The sequence below is a fragment of the Chiloscyllium plagiosum genome, unplaced genomic scaffold, assembly GCF_037043375.1.
Source record: "Chiloscyllium plagiosum isolate Xiang-an unplaced genomic scaffold, Cpla_swu_hap1 HiC_scaffold_24, whole genome shotgun sequence".
Classification (NCBI taxonomy): Eukaryota; Metazoa; Chordata; class Chondrichthyes; order Orectolobiformes; family Hemiscylliidae; genus Chiloscyllium; species Chiloscyllium plagiosum.
In genome coordinates this window covers 55,268,077-55,286,578 of record NW_028270162.1, presented here as the reverse complement: position 1 = coordinate 55,286,578, position 18,502 = coordinate 55,268,077, and the positions used below count along the sequence as shown (strand labels likewise).

The window sequence follows — 18,502 nt, the reverse complement described above, 5'->3', positions numbered from 1 at the left end:
GTACAGGAGGTCATGCCAGGAACAGCAACAGGCATACCTAAAAATTTGATGTTAACCTGGCGAAGATACAAAACAAGACTACACATGTGCCAAACAGCATAAGCAGCAAGTGCTGGGCAGAGCTAAGCAATCACAGAACCAACAGAATAAATCTTAGTTCCTGCCATACCCAGTCGTGAATGATGGTGGACGTATAAGATTATGAAAGGATTGGACACTCTGGCAGTAGGAAACATATTTCCACTGATGGGTGAGTGCCGAACCAGAGGACACAGCTTAAAAATACGGGATGGACCATTTAGGACAGAGCTCAGGAGAAACTTCTTCACCCAGAGAGTGGTGGCTGTGTGGAATGCTCTGCCCCAGAGGGCAGTGGAGGCCCACTCTCTGGATTCATTTAAGAAGGAATTGGATAGAGCTCTCAAAGATAGTGGAATCAAGGGTTATGGAGATAAGGCAGGAACAGGATACTGATTAGGAATGATCAGCCATGATTATATTGAATGGCGGTGCAGGCTCGAAGGGCTGAATGGCCTACTCCTGCACCTATTGTCTATTGTCTAATTAAACAACTATCCCCACTCTCAACGATGGGAGAACCCAGCATATTAATGCAAAAGGTGAGGCAGCTATCTTCAGCTAGAGGATCAGAGAGGATGATCCATCTCAGCCTCCTGCAGAGGTTCCCAGAATCACTGATGCCAGTTTTCAGCTAATTTGATTCACTCCACCTGATATCAAGAAATGGTTGGAGGTACTGGATGCTGCAATGGCTATGGGCGCTGACAATATATCAGTAATAGTATTGAAGACTTGTTGCTCCCCTAGCCAAGCTGCTCCAGTAAAGTTACAACACTGGCATCTACCCAGTAATGTGGAAAATTGCCAAGGTATATCCTGTACACAAAAAACAGGACAGTTTGAACCTGGCCAATCACCACCCCATCTCTCTACTCTCGATGGTTGGTAAAGTGATAGAAGGGGTCACCAACAGGGTTGTCAAGCAACACCTGCTCAGCAATAACCTGCTCAGTGACAACCAGTTTGGGTTCAATTCAGTCATGGTTCAAACATGGACAAAAGAGCTGAATTCCAGAGGGGAGGGGAGAGTGACAGGCTCTTGATATCAAGGCTGCATTCAACTGAGTGTGAACCAATGTGCCCTGGCAAAACTGGAATCAATGGGTATTGGAGGGCAAACTCTCCACTGGTTAGAGTTATACCTGACACATAAGCAGATGGTTGTGGTTGTTGGATATCAGTCATCTCAGCTCTAGGACATCTCTGCAGGAGTTCCTCAGGGTAGTGTCCTCGGCCCAACCATCTTCAGCTGCTTCATCAATGACCTTCCCTCCATCAGAAGGTCAGCAGTGGGGATGTTTTCTGATGATTGCACAATGTTCAGCACTATTCGTGCCGCTTCAGATACTGAAGCATTCCATGTTCAAATGCAACAAGGTCTGGACAATATCCAGATTCGGGGTGAAAAGCAGCATGTAACATTCACACTATACAAACGCCAGGCCATGACCATCACCAATAACAGACAATCTAACCACTGCCTCTTGATGGGGGGGCATCTTCAATATTGGTGGGCCCAGCACAGGACTCAAGGTGGCGGGGGCAACATTGGCTTTCAACAGTAGGATGGCCTCTGTGATCAGCAGAGAAGGCAGTAGCTGTGGTCAGCATTGGTCAGCTGTTGCAATGTCCCCACATTGATACTCCGGGTGGATCGACAGGAGCAGCAGCTGCTTTGGTGGTGGTGTGGGGACTTGTACATTGGACAGCGCAGTAAAGCATGGCAAAGAGGAGGACATCGCGCCCCTGTCAGAAGTGCAGTCCCAGGGTGGTTACATACTTTCGAAAGACTAGAATGTTTGACTTTTCGCTTTATTTCTTTATTTTTCTACTTAATTCTAAGCATGACTGTAATGTTTAATTTTAACTTTGTTCTTTGTTTCTACCTTGTTCTTATGATTCTGTACTTGTACCTAAGTTGGCACCTTGTATGGTGATATTGTACACTTTTCACCATACTCCTGTAATTTTGTACTTGTATACATGTGACAATGAAAATAAAGGTCTAAACCTAAACCTAGATCAATGGTGCCACCATCACTGAATCCCTATTATTAACATGCTGGGGTTACCATTGACTATAAACTCAACTGGACTCACCACATTCACACACTGGCTACAAGACCATGTCAGAGGTTAGGAATACTGCAGTGAGTAACCCACCTCCTGACCCCCCCAAAGCCTGTCCACTATCTACAAGGCACAAGTCACGAGTGTGGTGGAATCCTCCCCACTTGCCTGAATGGGTGCAGCTCCAACAACACACAAGAAGCCTGATACCATCCAAGACAGAGTAGCCCACTTGATTGGCATCACATTCACAAGCATCCACTCCCTCCACTACCAATACTCAGTAGCAGCAGTGTGTACTATCTACAAGATGCACTGCAAAAATTCAACAAAGATCTTCAGACAGCGCCTTTCAAACCCACAACCGTTTCAATCTAGAAGGACAAGGGCAACAGATATATGGGAACACCACCACTCACAAGTTCCCCTCCAAACCACTCGCCATCCTGACTTGGATATATCCCTATTCCTTCACTGTTGCTAGGTCAATATCTTGAAAGTCCCTCACCAAGGGCATTGTGGGTTATCCTAGAGCACATGGACTACAACGGTTCAAGAAGGCAGCTCACCAGCACCTTCTCACGGGTAACTAGGGACGGGCAATAAATACTGACCCAGCCAGCAATGCCCATGGCCCATGAGTGAATTACAAAGCATTTCTCCGGAGTCATATAGACCAGACCAGGTAATTTGACCAATTTCCTTCCCTAAAGGACATTAGTGAACCAGATGGGCTTTTAGGATAATCAACAATGGTTACTTGTGAAGTGTGTTTTACCTTCAGCAGGGTTTGTTCGTCTGATGGGGCAATACTATGTTATCTCCCATAAGAAAAGAAATAGAAATGGGTAATGTGGTGAAGTTTCCAACAGAACATTTATTATAGCTCAGAATCAGAGACACAGAAGTATCTGGGCTAGTATTAAGCCATTCAGTTAGCACACTTTCATCAGTATGTCACGCTTCAAGTGACCCAAGATAAGATGGAATTTATACCCCCAGATCACACGCTATAATATAGCATTGATATCATAAGCATGTCTCTGAAAGCTCCCACTGACATATGGCTATAAGACATAACACTGTAACATGGGCACCAGCTGACTAGCTTTAAAATTGCTGAATTTTACTGAATTCAAACTTCAGCATCTAACGTGGCGAGATTTAAACTCATTTCTCCCACAGCATTAGCCTGGGGTTCTGAATTACTAGGGGAAAGTGAGGACTGCAGATGCTGGAGATCAGAGCTGAAAATGTATTGCTGGAAAAGCGCAGGAGGTCAGGCAGCATCCAAGGAGCAGGAGAATCGACGTTTCGGGCATGAGCCCTTCTTCAGGAGTGCTTTGGGCAGAGGAGATGACCTGGGGTGTGCAGTGAGAGAGGGACTATCTTTTTGCAGGGACTATCGCATTCCTGAAGAAGGGCTCATGCCCGAAACGTCGATTCTCCTGCTCCTTGGATGCTGCCTGACCTGCTGTTCTGAATTACTAGTCCAGTGACCTTATCAAAAGGGTTTTCTGGAAGCTTCCTTTCATAAGAAAGATCAGAACACTTTTCCAACATTGAACATGGAAAATGTAAATTTTCTTGACAATGATAAATATAAACTAAAGAAACAGTTCCTAAAAAGATGAATAGTGCCATTTTAGCAGACATAATAAAAATTTATACGAATGCTATGAGGAAACATTTGAGAGCAGAAAGTTTGAAGCATATTAGTGCTCTAGAAACTAGAGAAACAGCAATATTAAAACCTCTGCACAGCGAAAAATAAAGTGTACCCTGACATAAAGTGAGAACACAGAGCATGTGTGTTTCCTACCCATCCAACCCTGCTCCCACTGCCAATACACCAGTGACTTGGCTGCAAAGGAATTGGGCAGCTTGCCCACATGTTAAGGCAATTACAGCCCTTCATTCCCAGCTAAGGGCTCATCCGATTGTGATTTAACCAGTGGAGGGAGAGGCGCACGTCAATCAGCCAGCCTGGCCGGTTTCCTGATGCAGACTTGTGATGGGCAGCCAAGAAGGAAAGGTCCCTCCTAAATGAGTTCAGTGTGCCCTTGGAAGGGAAAAACAAAGTGTGTGAAGAGGAGGTGATTTCAATCCTGCCATAACTGAGCCCCCACCAGCCCTCAAGGTTTCCTCCATTGCCCCCTCTGTGTAGTCATCATGTCCACAGTTACCTCTCTGCAGGCCTCCAGCCATTCAGCTTTGATGAAGGCCCAAGTATAATACTAGCAGTGGCCACCCACTGAGGCAGGTTTTTCAATCCTCCCTAAACCTATGACGTCTAGTACTGAACATGTCCATTTCGTCCATTTATCCTATCTACACCACTCACGATTTTATAAACCTCTATAAATTCACCCCTTAGCCTCTGACGCTCCAGGGAAAACAGCCCCAGCCAATTCAACCTCTCCCTATAGCTCAAATTCTTCAAGCCTGGCAACAGTCTTGTAAATCTTTTCTGAACCCTTTCAAGTTTCACAGCATCTTTCCGATAGGAAGGAGACCAGAATTGTATGCAATACTCCAACAGTGGCCTAACCAATGTCCTGTACAGCCGCAACATGACCTCCCAACTTCTGTACTTAATACTCTGAAAGCATACCAAACATCTTCTTCACTATCCTATCTACCTGCAACTCCACTTTCAAAGAGCTATGAACCTGCACTCCAAGGTCGCTTTGTTCAGCAACACTCCCTAGGTCCATAACATTACGTGTATAAGTTCTGCTGAGATTTGCTTTCCCAAAATGCAGCACTTCACATTGATCTAAATTAAACTCCATCTGCCATTTCTCAGCTCATTGGCCCATCTGATCAAGATCCCGTTGTAATGTGAGGTAATCTTCTTCGCTGTCCGCTACACCTTCAATTTTGGTGTCATCACTTACTAACTATACCTCTTATGCTCGCATCCAAATCATTTATATGAATGATGTAAAGTAGTGGATCCAGAATTGATCCTTGTGGCACTCCACTGGTCACAGGTCTCCAGTCTGAAAAACAATCCACCACCACCACCCTCTGTCTTCTACCTATGAGCCAGTTCTGTATCCAAATGGCTAGTTCTCCTTGTGTTCCATAAGATGTAACCTTGCTAACCAGTCTTCCACGGGAACCTTGTCAAACGGCTTACTGAAGTCCATATAGATCATGTCTACCACTCTGCCCTCATCAATCCTCTTTATTACTTCTTCAAAAAACTCAATCAAGTTTGTCAGACATGATTTCTCACACACAAAGCCATGTTGACTATCCCTAATCATTCCTTGCCTTTCCAAATTCATGTACATCCTGTCCCTCAGGATTCCCTCCAACAACTTGCCTATCACCGACGTCAGTCTCACTGGTCTATAGTTCCCTGGCTTGTTCTTACCACCCTTCTTAAACAGTGGCAGGGCATTAGCCACTCCAGTCTTCCGGCACCTCACCTGTGACTATCGATGATACAAATGTCTCAATAAGAGGCCCAGCATTCATTTCTCTAGCATCCCACAGAGTTCAAGGGTACACATGATCAGGTCCTGGGGATTTATCCACTTTTGTGCATTTCAAGACATCCAGCACTTCCCTTCTGTAATATGGACATTTTTCAAGATGTCACCATCTATTTCCCTACATTCTATACCTTCCATATCCTTTTCCACCAGTAAATACTGATACAAAGTATCGTTTAGTATCTCCCCCATCTCCTGCAGCTCCACACAAAGGCCGCCTTGCTGATCTTTGTGGGGCCCTATTCTCTCCCTAGTTACCCTTTTGTCCTTAATGTATTTGTAAAAACCCTTTGAATTATCCTTAATTCTATTTGCCAAAGCTATCTCATGTCCCCTTTTTGCCCTCCTGATTTCCCTCTTAAGTATACTCCTACTGCCTTTATACTCTTCTAAGGATTCACTCGATCGATCCTGTCTATACCTTACATATGCTTTCTTCTTTTTCTTAACTAAACCCTCAATTTCTTTAGTCATCCAGCATTCCCTACACATACCAGCTTTCCCTATCATCCTAAGAGGAATATACTTTCTCTGGATTCTTGTTATCTCATTTCCGAAGGCTTCCCATTTTCCAGCTGTCCCTTTATTTGCGAACACCTGTCCCCAATCAGTTTTTGAAAGTTCTTGCCTAATACCGTCAAAATTGGCCTTTCTCCAATTTAGAACTTCAACTTTTAGATCTGGTCTATCCTTTTCCATCATTAGTTTAAATCTAATAGAATTATGGTCGCTGGCCCCAAAGTGCTCCCCCACTGACACCTCGTCACTTGCCCTGCCTTATTTCCCAAGAGTAGGTCAAGTTTTGCACATATTGAATCAGAAAATTTTCTTGTACACACTTAACAAATTCGTCTCCATCTAAACCCTTAACGTCCCTACTAATACTGATTTCTACAGACAGAGCTCACCACGAGAATTGTATTCAATCTCTGTTAAAGTGGAAAATGTGCAGGTGCCTGTTTATCACTTCCAGACAAATTCAAATTATAGTCACCTGCAATTAAACACAAAATTGTGTAAACCAAGCCTTCAAATATGCATTTCTCTTCATCCACCTACCAGTCAGTGCCTATTTGCACTCCATTCACCATGTTCCTTCTGTTCTAGTTGTCAGTGACTCACCTTGTGTTGTAATGGTGGCAAACATCAATGCTCCTGCTGCTGAAGCTCTGACCTCAGACTCTGGGTCACTGAGCAGCTCTACCAGGATTGGAATCACCTTCTCTTCACACACTTTGTTCTTCCCTTCCAAGGGCACACTGAACAAAAAAGAAAATTCATCATTTAGGCAGCAAAATGGACTCATTCCTCAATTTTACACCACAATGACATAGTGAGAAGTGTGAGGAAATAATGGCTTTTACGCTGTTGACAAAGGGGAAGGAGGAGCAAGTAGAACAGCTAATGAAGGCACCCAGAGCAAAAGACAAAGAGAGTACTCATGGAGGAGAAATCTAGATGCCGAATAGGCATTAATTGTCAGTGTGAGTGATGGAAAAGCTCTAGTCTGCCTTGGGGGAACAGCAGTTTCTGTTTAGACAGTTTACCACCTTCAAGACTCAATATGGAGTTCAACAACCTCATAGCATGAATACTGTCCTCCATTTTGATGACAACCCCCTCACCCCAGTATTTTGTTTGCATGTATTTGCTCTCAGCAGAAATTACCTGTTTTCTACCATTCTCACCTACTATTAACACCCTATTCTTCAACCATATCCTTCCTCTACTACCATCTGCACTCTCTTTATCCTTTGCTGTAGGCACCCTCACCAGCTGTTCTTCTTCAGTCCTCCTATCCCTTTGTCATTAGTATTGAAACCATCATACTCCAGACCCCTTCACTTCTGAAGAAGAGCCATATTGGATTTGAAACATTATCTCGGTTTCTATCTCCACAGCTCCTGCCAGACCTGTTGAGGTTTTCAAGCACTTTACTTTTATTTTAGATCTCTCGCTTCTGTGGTATTTTGTTTTTACATAATAAGAGAAATTTGCCTGCTCTAAAAAGCATACAAAGGAATTGTGGTACATGGTTAATCTCCAGTCATTCATTATCATGCAAGAAGCATATTAAAGTCTCCTATATGTTTTTAAACTACTCTTGGCCTCTACCTGACCTTCTCCTTTATTCCTCTTGCTCCCTCCCACCATCCACAGGCTTCAAAACATTTACAACGCCAGTTCTCTAAGTTCTGATTAAAGATTATCGAGCTGAAATACTATTCTGTTTCTCTCCACAGATTCTGGCTGACCTGCTGTGTTTTGCTGGCCTTTCTTTTATTCTTATGTCAAATTTGCCACTTTAAATGATTATTGCATGTGCCCCTTCTCTCTGCGCGCCTCCCACCATCACCCCCTGCTCTGTCACTAGGAGAGCCAATAACCCAAATTCTAAATGCTGCTTGTAGGCAACCTGTTCTTCCTCAAGGGAGGAGCCAGAGGTTGGAATAGATGTTGGGGTCTTTTTTATGAGCTGTTGAAATATGATGGAGAATGTGCATCAAGGTTTTCTGAAAGGTTAAATGTGAATGGGGTGGAGGAGAGGAATGCTGGCTGTCACCATTGTGGGTAGGAATACATGCTGAGGGGACAGGAGGAAGGAAACATGGTCGTGCTGTGGTATTTTCCGAGATGATCACTTCTGGTATCCTGTGGTATTTGCCACCACTACAAGGATAGAAACCGAGGTAATGTTTCAAATCCAATATATCTCTTCTTCAGAAGTGAAGGGGTCTGGAATATGATGGTTTCAATGCTAATGACAAAGGGATAGGAGGACTGAAGAAGAACAGCTGGTGAGGGTGCCTACAGCAAAGGATAAAGAGAGTGCAGATGGTACTGGGTAATGGTTGTTTGAGGTTCTTCATACCACTGATCCTCCTTTGTCTTTGGTTTGCCTTGGACCTATCTGGTGACAGTTGGCGGACCATACAGCACCTATAGAAGAGGGACTGTTCTTGGATAATAAGCTGGTTAACTGCACGATAGCAATAGAACAGATTTGTTTGGTTAGGTTTCATTGCGAGGACTTTAGAGATGGAGGTACAAATACTCCCTCTGAAAGTTAGAGTAGAGCTTCTTATCTCCATATGCAGACCATGTGACCTCAGTAGAATGGGTGGAGATAATGAACTAGAGGGCATAGGTTTAGGGTGAGAGGGGAAAGATATAAAAGAGACCTCAGGGGCAACTGTTTCACACAGAGGGTGGTACGTGTATGGAATGAGCTGCCAGAGGAAGTGGTGGAGGCTGGTACAATTGCAACATTTAAAAGGCATTTGGATGGGTATATGAATAGGAAGGGTTTGGAGGGATATGGGCCGGGTGCTGGCAGGTGGGACCAGATTGGGTTGGGGTATCTGGTCGGCATGGACGGGTTAGACCAGAGGGTCTGTTTCCGTGCTGTACATCTCGATGACTCTATGACTCTATAATTAACTCCTTCGGAACCATAGAATTAGGCATCAGATATGTTGTTCCTCAAAAGTGGATGTAGTGAAAGACAAAGTTCAATGTTTTCACATGGTTTGTCAAAGTCATCTGAGCATAGTCTCCCAACTGCACTGCCCACAGCTCAAATCACTGCAACCCCACTTACATACCAACAACCTCAATCAGGACTCAATCCCAACATCCATGAATTACTCCAACCCCACATTCTGAGCAATTATGTAAATCTCACTCCATAACTTACAATATGCATACACTGGCAACTATTCAACCACAACAGCTTCATCACCTGAACTTATCGTATGACACACGCTGCCCATTTACTTCATATACTCCCTAAAGTGTAGAAGCAGGCCATTCTGCCAATCAAGTCGCACCAACCCCTCTGAAGAGCATCCCAACCAGACTCAACCCCCTTCCTCTATCCCTGAAACCTGTATTTCCCATGGCCAATCCACCTAACCTGCATATTTATGGACTGTGGGAGGAAACCCATGCAGACACAGGGAGAATGTGCAAACTCCACACGGATAGTTGCACTCCCCCTACTCCTGAATCAAACCCAACTCTCTGCAGCTGTGAGGCAGCAGTGCTAACCACAGAGTCACTGTGCCACACTGAAGGACTGAAGAGTGATCTCAGACAGCAGACATTGAGCTTGTATAGAACTGAACCTCTATGTGTATAACACCTGTAAATAAAAAGTCACTGTTCGAATGAACACAGACCACAGTAGTGCCATTTAAAAGTCAAACTATCCCTTTATCAGCCCAAGGCAAAGACCTCCCTCACACAACAGTGGATAGCCAACTGGGAGATGCTGCAAGTATCATTTGCTCCAACCTGGAAGTCCCTCTCATTGTCATTGGCAATGCTGTCGACACTCTGCCTTGAGGCCAGTGGTGGTAGAGTTCAGTGAGGACATCCTGATAAAAGTGCATATTTCTCGCAATGAGGTTCAGGAAAAATAACCTACACAGGCACTGTGCCCCAACTCTTCTGCTGTTACATCGATGACTGCATCGGTGCAGCGTCCTGCACCCAGACTGAACTGGAGCAGTTCATCGACTTTGCCCACAACTTCCACCCCATCCTCAAATTCACTTGGTCCATTTTGGACACCTCCCTCCCCTTTCTTGACCTCACCATTTCCATCTCCAGTGACAGTCTCCAGACAGACATTTACTACAAACGTACAGACTCTCATACCTACCTAGACTACACCTCCTCCTCCCCAGTATTGTGCAAGAACTCCATCTCATTCTCCCAATTCCACCTCCTCTGTCACATCTACTTCTACGAGGAGACATCCCACTCCCAAGCATCCCAGATGTCTACCTATTTTGAACAAGGTGCTTTTCCTCTCACTGTGATCCCGACAGCCCTCTGCCACACAACCTCCATTCCCCGCTCCACTGCTCTAAACTCCCCTGCCCAACGCAATAAAGACAGAACCCCCTTTACCTCTAATTCTACCCCACCAGTCTCCACATTGAATGCATCACCCTTAAACACTTATGCCAACTCCAACAGGATCCCACCACTAAGAACATCTTCCCCGCCCCAACCCTCTCTGCTTTCCGCAAGAACTGTTACCTTTGACAGTACTTGGATGGTGCCACTCTCCCCCCCAAGCCCCCCTGCACCCCCAGGGACCTTCCCTTGCAACCAGAAAAGATGCAAGACCGCCACCCCCCCTCCCCCCACCCCCCTCATCTCCATCCAGGGCCCCCAAGCAGTCCTTCCAGGTGAAACAGAGGTTCACCTGCCTCCCTTCCAAACTAAGTTTACTGCATCAGGTGCTCCCGATGTGGTCTTCTCTACATTGGGGAAACTGAACGTAAACTCAGGGTCCGGACCTCAGTCACCACCCATTTCAATTCCCCCAACCACTCCCTTTCTGACATCACCATCCTTGGTCTCCTTCATTACCACAACGAACCAAATCGCAAATTGAAGGGACAACACCCCATCCTCCGCCTGGGCAGTCTACAGCCCAGAGGACTCAACATTGAGTTCTGCAATTTCAAATAACCTCCCTACCCATCCCCTGACTCCCTTCCCAGCCCCTCCCCCTCCCTTCCACTGCTCCCTGCCACCAACCGGATTCATTCCTCCCATTGACCAACCAGGTCATACCCTCTACCTGTCTTTCCACTTCACCATCCTGCCCCCGCCTCCCCCTTTATCTGCAGCTCCCCTCCCCTCCAACCCCAGTCCTGAAGAAGGGTTACACCTGAAACATTGTCTTCTCCCCCTCCTGATGCTGCCTGGCCTGCTGTGTTTTTCCAGCCTCCTGCCTGTATATTTCAGATACCAGCAGTTTTATTGCCTCTAACTGCTGAATGCCCTCAACAGACATAGCCTCCCACTGAAACCCTCCATCTCCTTGCTCCATCTTCCAAATGCTTGTTCTCCCTCTGTGACACTTCAATTCAAACTCCTTTGTTCTGTTGTCCAAAGAGGATGTACATGCATCCAGGGCTGGAAGGGAAACATTTCACAAAACAGCCAAATTGCTTTCCCTCTACATCCAGCGGCTGTGTGGCATTGTGCAGCATAACATTGCAGGTCTATGTCCAATGCTTTGGCAGTGGTTACTGTACCTTCATTTTGCAGCAGTCTGTTGTGGCACCTACATTTGTACCACTGCAATGAAACAGAGGGTGGCTACTGGGCAACAATGGCTATTTGCTAACTATATAGCTCAGTTCCACAGCCAATGCACATAGGTGCAGCATGCCAACAATGAAAGCTGTACTGCAAATGTAAGAGAGCAAACCCATCGCTGTGGTCATTGAACACTTCAGCTGCCTGGACTGCTCAGGGGGAGCCCTGAATTACTCAGCAGTAAGTGTTCAGGTACACAAACCTGCCAGGCTAGTAGACAGTGATGGACCAGCTAACGTGTAGGAGTTGGAAACAGAGACAAACCAAGGAGGGGTGGAGGTAACAAACAGGACCCCTTTCTGGCCAGGTTGTCCATGAACTACTCATCTGACTCCAATCTCCAGCAATGCAACAGTTGCTCCCCATTCACCATCAGCCTCACAGTTCATCTTCCCTATGTCAGTGACCAGAATGATATCCACCTGGTCACAATACAAACATCAACGTTAACACAAAATAAACATTCCAAACCAAATTCACAGACAACAAAATCACCTGCCATTGCTTAGTAACGTTAACCAGTCATCACTGTGCACTTCCTTACAGCCTGTGTTTTCTTCTCAGGCCTGGTACCCCTAGTGCAGCGCTACCCCACTGGCTGCAGGACCCTAAACAAAGGAGACAGCGGACAGGCTGGGAGGGTGGTCTCCAGCAGCTCACGCTGCGTCATCTCATTGCACCATGTGGATGGTTGTCACCAATAGCATTGAGGGACTGGGTGATATGGGTGAGAGCAAGAACATTGTCAACCTGAGAGAGGGAGGCACTGCCATTCTGTCAGCCCAGGCAGAAAAACCAGGCAAACTTGGAAATGCTGAAGACTGGTCTCATGTACTTCAGAATGAAGGACTGTTATGACTAGGTGGTCATTTCCAGATATTCCTGATTTTCTTTTACGGTTTTTTTTAACCCAATGCAAGGGCAGCTCTAAAACATTTCAAATACTCAGCTGGAGAAGTGATGGTTTGCTGCAATGCCCTGGATGCCCCTTTGAACAGTGGCATCTACAGCCACCCTTGTGGCAAGCTGAGCTTCAGGCCTATCGATAGAAGTTGCTCATGCAGCAATGGAAGCATGAAGCTGTGCCATGCTGCCTTTGACAGCTTCCTGCTGCCTCCTGTTCTGTGCAATGCAGGTATGCAGCCAGTGTTCAACATGATGTCGAGTGAGTGCACAGCTCAGAAGGCAGCAAGCCACCATCATTCACGGGGGAGGTGTGACCTGGCTGTGACTTTGTGGGAAGAGAGTTTGAACAGGAGGAAGAGTGAATGATGGGGAACAGGGAGACATCATGTTCTGATGTTCACTGACAATACCCTGGATACTTTAGTGGAGAGTGGGGGTGGAGGTGCGGAGGTGGTTACAGGTCTGACCTATTCACTGAGAGGGGCCAAACACCTCTTACCCTTCACTAAGCATTATCAAAGCCTTCACTTTACCTGGAAGCTGCATCCTGGCCACATCGTACTGCCTCTTCAGAGCCAGCTCTCAGACTGCCAGAACCTCTGACACTCCTGTTTACGTTTGTCAGCCAGGGCTCCCTGATTGGACCAGATTAACAGCCCCAATTAGTGTGGAGACCCTCAGGTTAAAACCACTACCGATTATCATTGTCTAATGGGAGAACAGCCCCATGGTCTAGTAGGACTACCACAGCTTTAAGTTTTAAGTATGCAAGGTTTTTATGCTCCACACAACACTTTTCCTTTCTACTTCATCTTATGAGACCTGCATATCCTCCAATTTACAGCATCTAGTTTCTCCTTAATACATCTCTTCAATGTACCTCAATGACCGCATTTGATCCAACCTCCACATTTTAACCACTCTCTGGTTCACTTTCTCCAGAATTCTCTATTGGAATGATAATTACTGTCTTATATTTAAGGCTTCTAGTCCTGCTCTCCCCCAAAAGTGAAAAAATCTTCATAACTAATAGAATTTCAAACTCATTTCTTCATAACATATTCCACTTAATATTCTAAATCTATCAAGGTTAAGATAATTCAGTCATAATTAATTTAATATAAAACACACTAATACTGAGGGATTAATTATCTCTGGTAACACACAGGTTAATGTGTTCAGCTAGTGTTCATTTCTGCACCATTTTAATATAGTAAGGAATAATTTTGAACGTATTAAGAGTAGTACATTGAAGGATATTAAACCTTTCAGCATAGGTCTGTCTAATTTCGTGCTTACCTCCACGATTGTTCGATGAATATATTTGTTTCCTCATTTTTACACCTTCTGTTCTGAAGGTGCTCTGTTGTGTTAGTAGGTGATAGTTTAATGGTTTCAGGTGGGCATTCTGTGACTTCCTGTCAAAACTGCCACATTAACACCAGTATCTGGCTTTAGTAATCTGTGCATACAACTCAGCTTCATCACCGAATGTTTGGCAAATTGCTCAGAAATAAGCCCTCCAGTAAGGCAGCATTTGAGGTAGGAGCCCTTGATAAAAGACTCAGCAAGAACAATCAGAATAAACTCTAAGCCTTACACAGCTCCCTTAAAGGATACTTTCCGGAGTGTAATTAAAAATAATAGACAGAAGGTCAGATAAAGAAAGGCTGAGGGTTTTTGTTAGACAGAGGGTTGAGAGGTGACTTAATTGAGACATAAAATATAATCAGAGGGTTAGATGGGGTGGGCAGTGAGAGCCTTTTTCCTTGGATAGTGATGGCTAGCACAAGGGGTTATAGCTTTAAATTGAGGGGTGATAGATATAGGACAGATGTCAGAGGTAGTTTCTTTACTCAGAGAGTAGTAGGGGTGTAGAATGCATTGCCTGAAACAGTAGTAGACTCGCCAACTTTAAGGGTATTTTAGTGGTCATTGGATAGGCATATGGACGAGAATGGAATAGTGTAGGTTAGATGCGCTTCAGATTGGTTCCACAGGTTGGTACAACATCAAGGGCTGAAGGGCCTGTGCTGCACTGCAATGTTCTATGTTCGATGCTAGCCAAGACAGATATTAGTAGGGCTGACCAAATGCTTAATCAAAGACTTTTATTTCACAGATCACATTAAACCATGGGAAATGGAGAGGGAAGCAGTTTGAAGAAGAGAGTGATCCCAGTCAGAGAAATATATCACAAAATCCCACCCCACTGAAACCTTAAAGCAAAATTCACTTGGAGTTTTGATCAAACAGAACTAGTCTAAACTTTGACATATTCTAACATGGAGCAAGAGTTGCAATAGGCTTTGGAGATTTAGAAAAAATGACAGAGAAAACACAAATCAAATTTGAGCAATTACATCTGGGAGATAGGAAGATTCCTCACTGACGGGTGAGTTGCTCAATGCTTTTTATTCCAACCATAAAATAGACAATAATCACCCCGGTCTGGGATTTAACAGCCTTGGTATGAGAATTAATTTGATCTATTGAAATTTGTTAGTACTTCCAACACTATATTTAATTCATTTTAAACCTTATTTATTTTCCAGTTAAACAACACCAATTTAATTCTGAGGAAACTGATTATTCAAGTGAGACAGGCGGAAGGTATTTCTTGGAGCTTCAGGTTGGTGTTGAAGTTTTCAACAAGGAACACAATGTGTCCAAGTTACTGCCCAGATATATATGCACTAATGATAAAAGCACAAGGTTAAAGTAAAATTTCCAGAGAAACTTTCATTCAATAGCTGCAGGGAGGGGATAGAGAGGACAACTGGGAGCAACAGAAACAATGAGAGCCGAGGTGTTGTTGACTTAGATAAAGGGTCATGGTCATGCATCCAGTCATGGCCCTGGAAAGTTGGGAAAAGACAAACCATGGCGCTGAATGAGTTCCTTCCGAAAGCAGAGACAGATAGGATGAACCAATTGGTCTCTTTCCAAATGGTTACCTTCTATGGCAGTAATGTTAACCTATCCAGCTGGTGACCTTCAATTCATATCACCACCTTCTCTCCCCTCCCTGCCCTCCAACAAACAGATTACTTGCTAATGACTTCAATAGTGACTTGTTAGATGAGGTAATAATGTACACACTGTCTGATCCTATAATTTCCACCAGACAGGTTAGATTAAAATTAGGACCAGTGCAACATTGTATATAGTTGAGTTTTGACTGATGTCCATTTATATGCTAATACATCAATGCAGAATGCTTGGATGTTACCTGATGTCTATGAGAGCTTGTGCAGCCAGACTCCTGATGACAGCAGAACTGTGTTTGAGCTTGGTCTTCAGCACTGATATGCCCTCAGCGTGCAGTGCATGCTTAGTGTCCACAAGCAAACAGAAGTGTAGCGTCTTCAATATCAGCTCCTGAATCTCGTCCAGCTCTGTGCGCAGCTTCATAATCAGGTCAGGAATCAGGCCGGCGTATACGATGGCAGTAGCACCTGGAGGAGGAGCAGGAGGTTGAGGCATGTATTTATCAGACATTGTAATCAGTTCTGTAAGGAAGATTGGAATCCAACTTGCACAGCACTGCCTAATAGGGCAGAGGGTAATCGGGATGAGATCAAGCTCCTGACCACTGTCCTGTGATCCCTGCAGTAAGAATGGGCCTTAATATTGGTGTGGCCAGGATACCTGGACTTTTTGGAAATTCAGTTGTACAGCAAAGCAGCAGAAACGAGAGCATTCTGAAGAATGGAAGACCCAGAGGGGCCTGAGTGGGGCAGCTGGAAACTTTCTGGATAAATACACTGAGTTCTAATATCTTTACATTATCATTAACAATACAAAGTGCATGGAAAGCAACGTCAGACAGCAAAGGTGATCAGAAATTTCAACAAAGGGCCTCAGCAGCAAGGATGTTGTGTTGAGTGTTTATTTACCTGACTAGAGTGAAAGTGGAAGGTTCCTTCATTTCTTGGTTACCAGTGCGACTCAGAGATGTTCTGTTGAACAAATCAAGACAGAGCCACTGTGCTGAACCCTGTAAGGGACCCAGGAGGCAGACTCTTGTTCCCCTGTATTCACCAAAATAAACTTCGGTGAGGGCTGCTCAAAGCCTGGCAGACTGGGCAGATTGTGCACTGCATGTGTGGCTGAAATTGTATTGAGGGGTTCTTAGATTTTCAGGAGGGAATGGGCTTGTTACCTTCCCACAGACTTTAATTGCTGGTCATTCACTTTCTGGACAAGAAACAAAAAGTTGACAACTGCCTCATGTATTCTTCCAACTTTTGCCAGACAACTCCTGTAGAATATTGTCTCCTGGATATTTTCTAATAAGAGATATGTTAGACAGTGCAGGTAGGACTTGAAACCAGGCCGCTTGATTCAGAGGTAAGGACATTACCATTAGAGCCCCAAGTATTCCCCAATGTTCCTATCTCTGGGAATTCCATTGTGACAGGTTTTGTGGATAAATAGCTTGAGTCATTGCTTAAGTTCACAACAAGACAAAGGGAATACTGCAAGACCCTGCATGTGGACTTAGACCCATGCGTGAATCACTATTGGATCAAATGTGAAGTCACTCACGGAAGAAAATTTAAAAATAAATTAACTTTCTGAATGAATGAATGTTAGTTTTACAGAAAAAAAAGATAAAAGCCCAGTTAAACACGTAAAAAGTAATGTTTAATTAATGCCTAATTTCAATTTATTTAGAGATGTCGGTGTTGAACTGGGGTGGACAAAGTTATAAACCAACCAGGCGAAAGTGAGGACTGCAGATGCTGGAGATTAGAGTCAAGAGTGCAGTGGTGGAAAAGCACAGCAGGTCAGGCAGCATCCGAGGAGCAGGAGAATCACGTTTTGGGCAAAAGCCCTTCATCAGGAATGATCCTTACTTTTGCCTAGTTGATTTTTAACTCTTGAAAGTCAAAAATCACACAACACAAGGTTATAGCCCAACAGGTTTATTTGGAAACACTAGCTTTCGGAGCATCGCTCCTTCATCAGGTGGTTGATCAGGTCATCACAGCTACCTGATGAAGGAGCAGCACTCCGAAAGCTAGTGCTTCCCAATAAACCTATTGGTCTATAACCTGGTGTTGTGTGATTTTTAACTAATTTCAATTTGATTCACTTTTGTAACTTACAAAGATTCCTTATGGCCACATTAATCTGTTCACAAGATAAATCTGGTTCTGTAAACAAATGCCAAAGTTTAGTTAAGGTGACATTCCTCCAAGTAGAATGCGCAATTGGGTCTGCACGCTCATATCACGGTCACTTTTGCATAATCAAGTTATTTTCTGAAAGCCTCTGTACTGGTGTATCACCTGCATTAAAGCTGCAAAAGGAACAGGGTGAAATGAAGTCTGATGAAGTCCTAGCTCCAGAATTTAACACAGGCCCCATTCCCTCTTGAATAGATGCCAGAATTTGAGGCCATTTAAAAGACTGGGACCACTGCCCAATTGAGGAAGTTGGCCTGCCTCACAGAAGCAGTTTGGACCAATCAGAGGTTGGAAAGCTGTGTCTGACCATAGAACCAGCAACTCAGTCCAATCAGAAGGCCAGAAACTCTGCAGCGTCTGTTGCACCATTGATAATGATGGCCATTATCAGCTCTGTAAAGAGTGGAAGAGTGTGCCTTCATGTTGAGACAACTTCTTCACTCAGCGGGCAGTGGACATTTGGAATTTTCTATCCCAGGGGTTGTGAAAGTTCAGTCATTAAGTCAGTTCAAGACAGAAATTGATAGATATCTAGCTACTAACAACATCAAAGGACATGTGGCCAGCACAGTAATATGGCACTGATTCAGGTGATCAGCCATTATCTAGAATGGCAGAGCA

At 44.5% G+C, this 18,502-nt stretch overlaps 1 protein-coding gene across 1 annotated transcript in view; it reads right to left on the bottom strand.

Annotated features, from left to right (window-relative positions):
- The window catches only part of LOC122562839 (radial spoke head 14 homolog), a 707,211-nt gene that overhangs the window by 20,334 nt on the left and 668,375 nt on the right, over nt 1-18,502 (bottom strand). Inside the window, exons 4-5 of the mRNA XM_043716094.2 lie at nt 15,919-16,144; nt 6,780-6,916 (exon numbers count right to left, since the gene is read on the bottom strand). Of these exons, the coding sequence (XP_043572029.2) occupies nt 6,780-6,916; nt 15,919-16,144 (363 nt within the window). The remainder of the gene's footprint in view (nt 1-6,779; nt 6,917-15,918; nt 16,145-18,502) is intronic.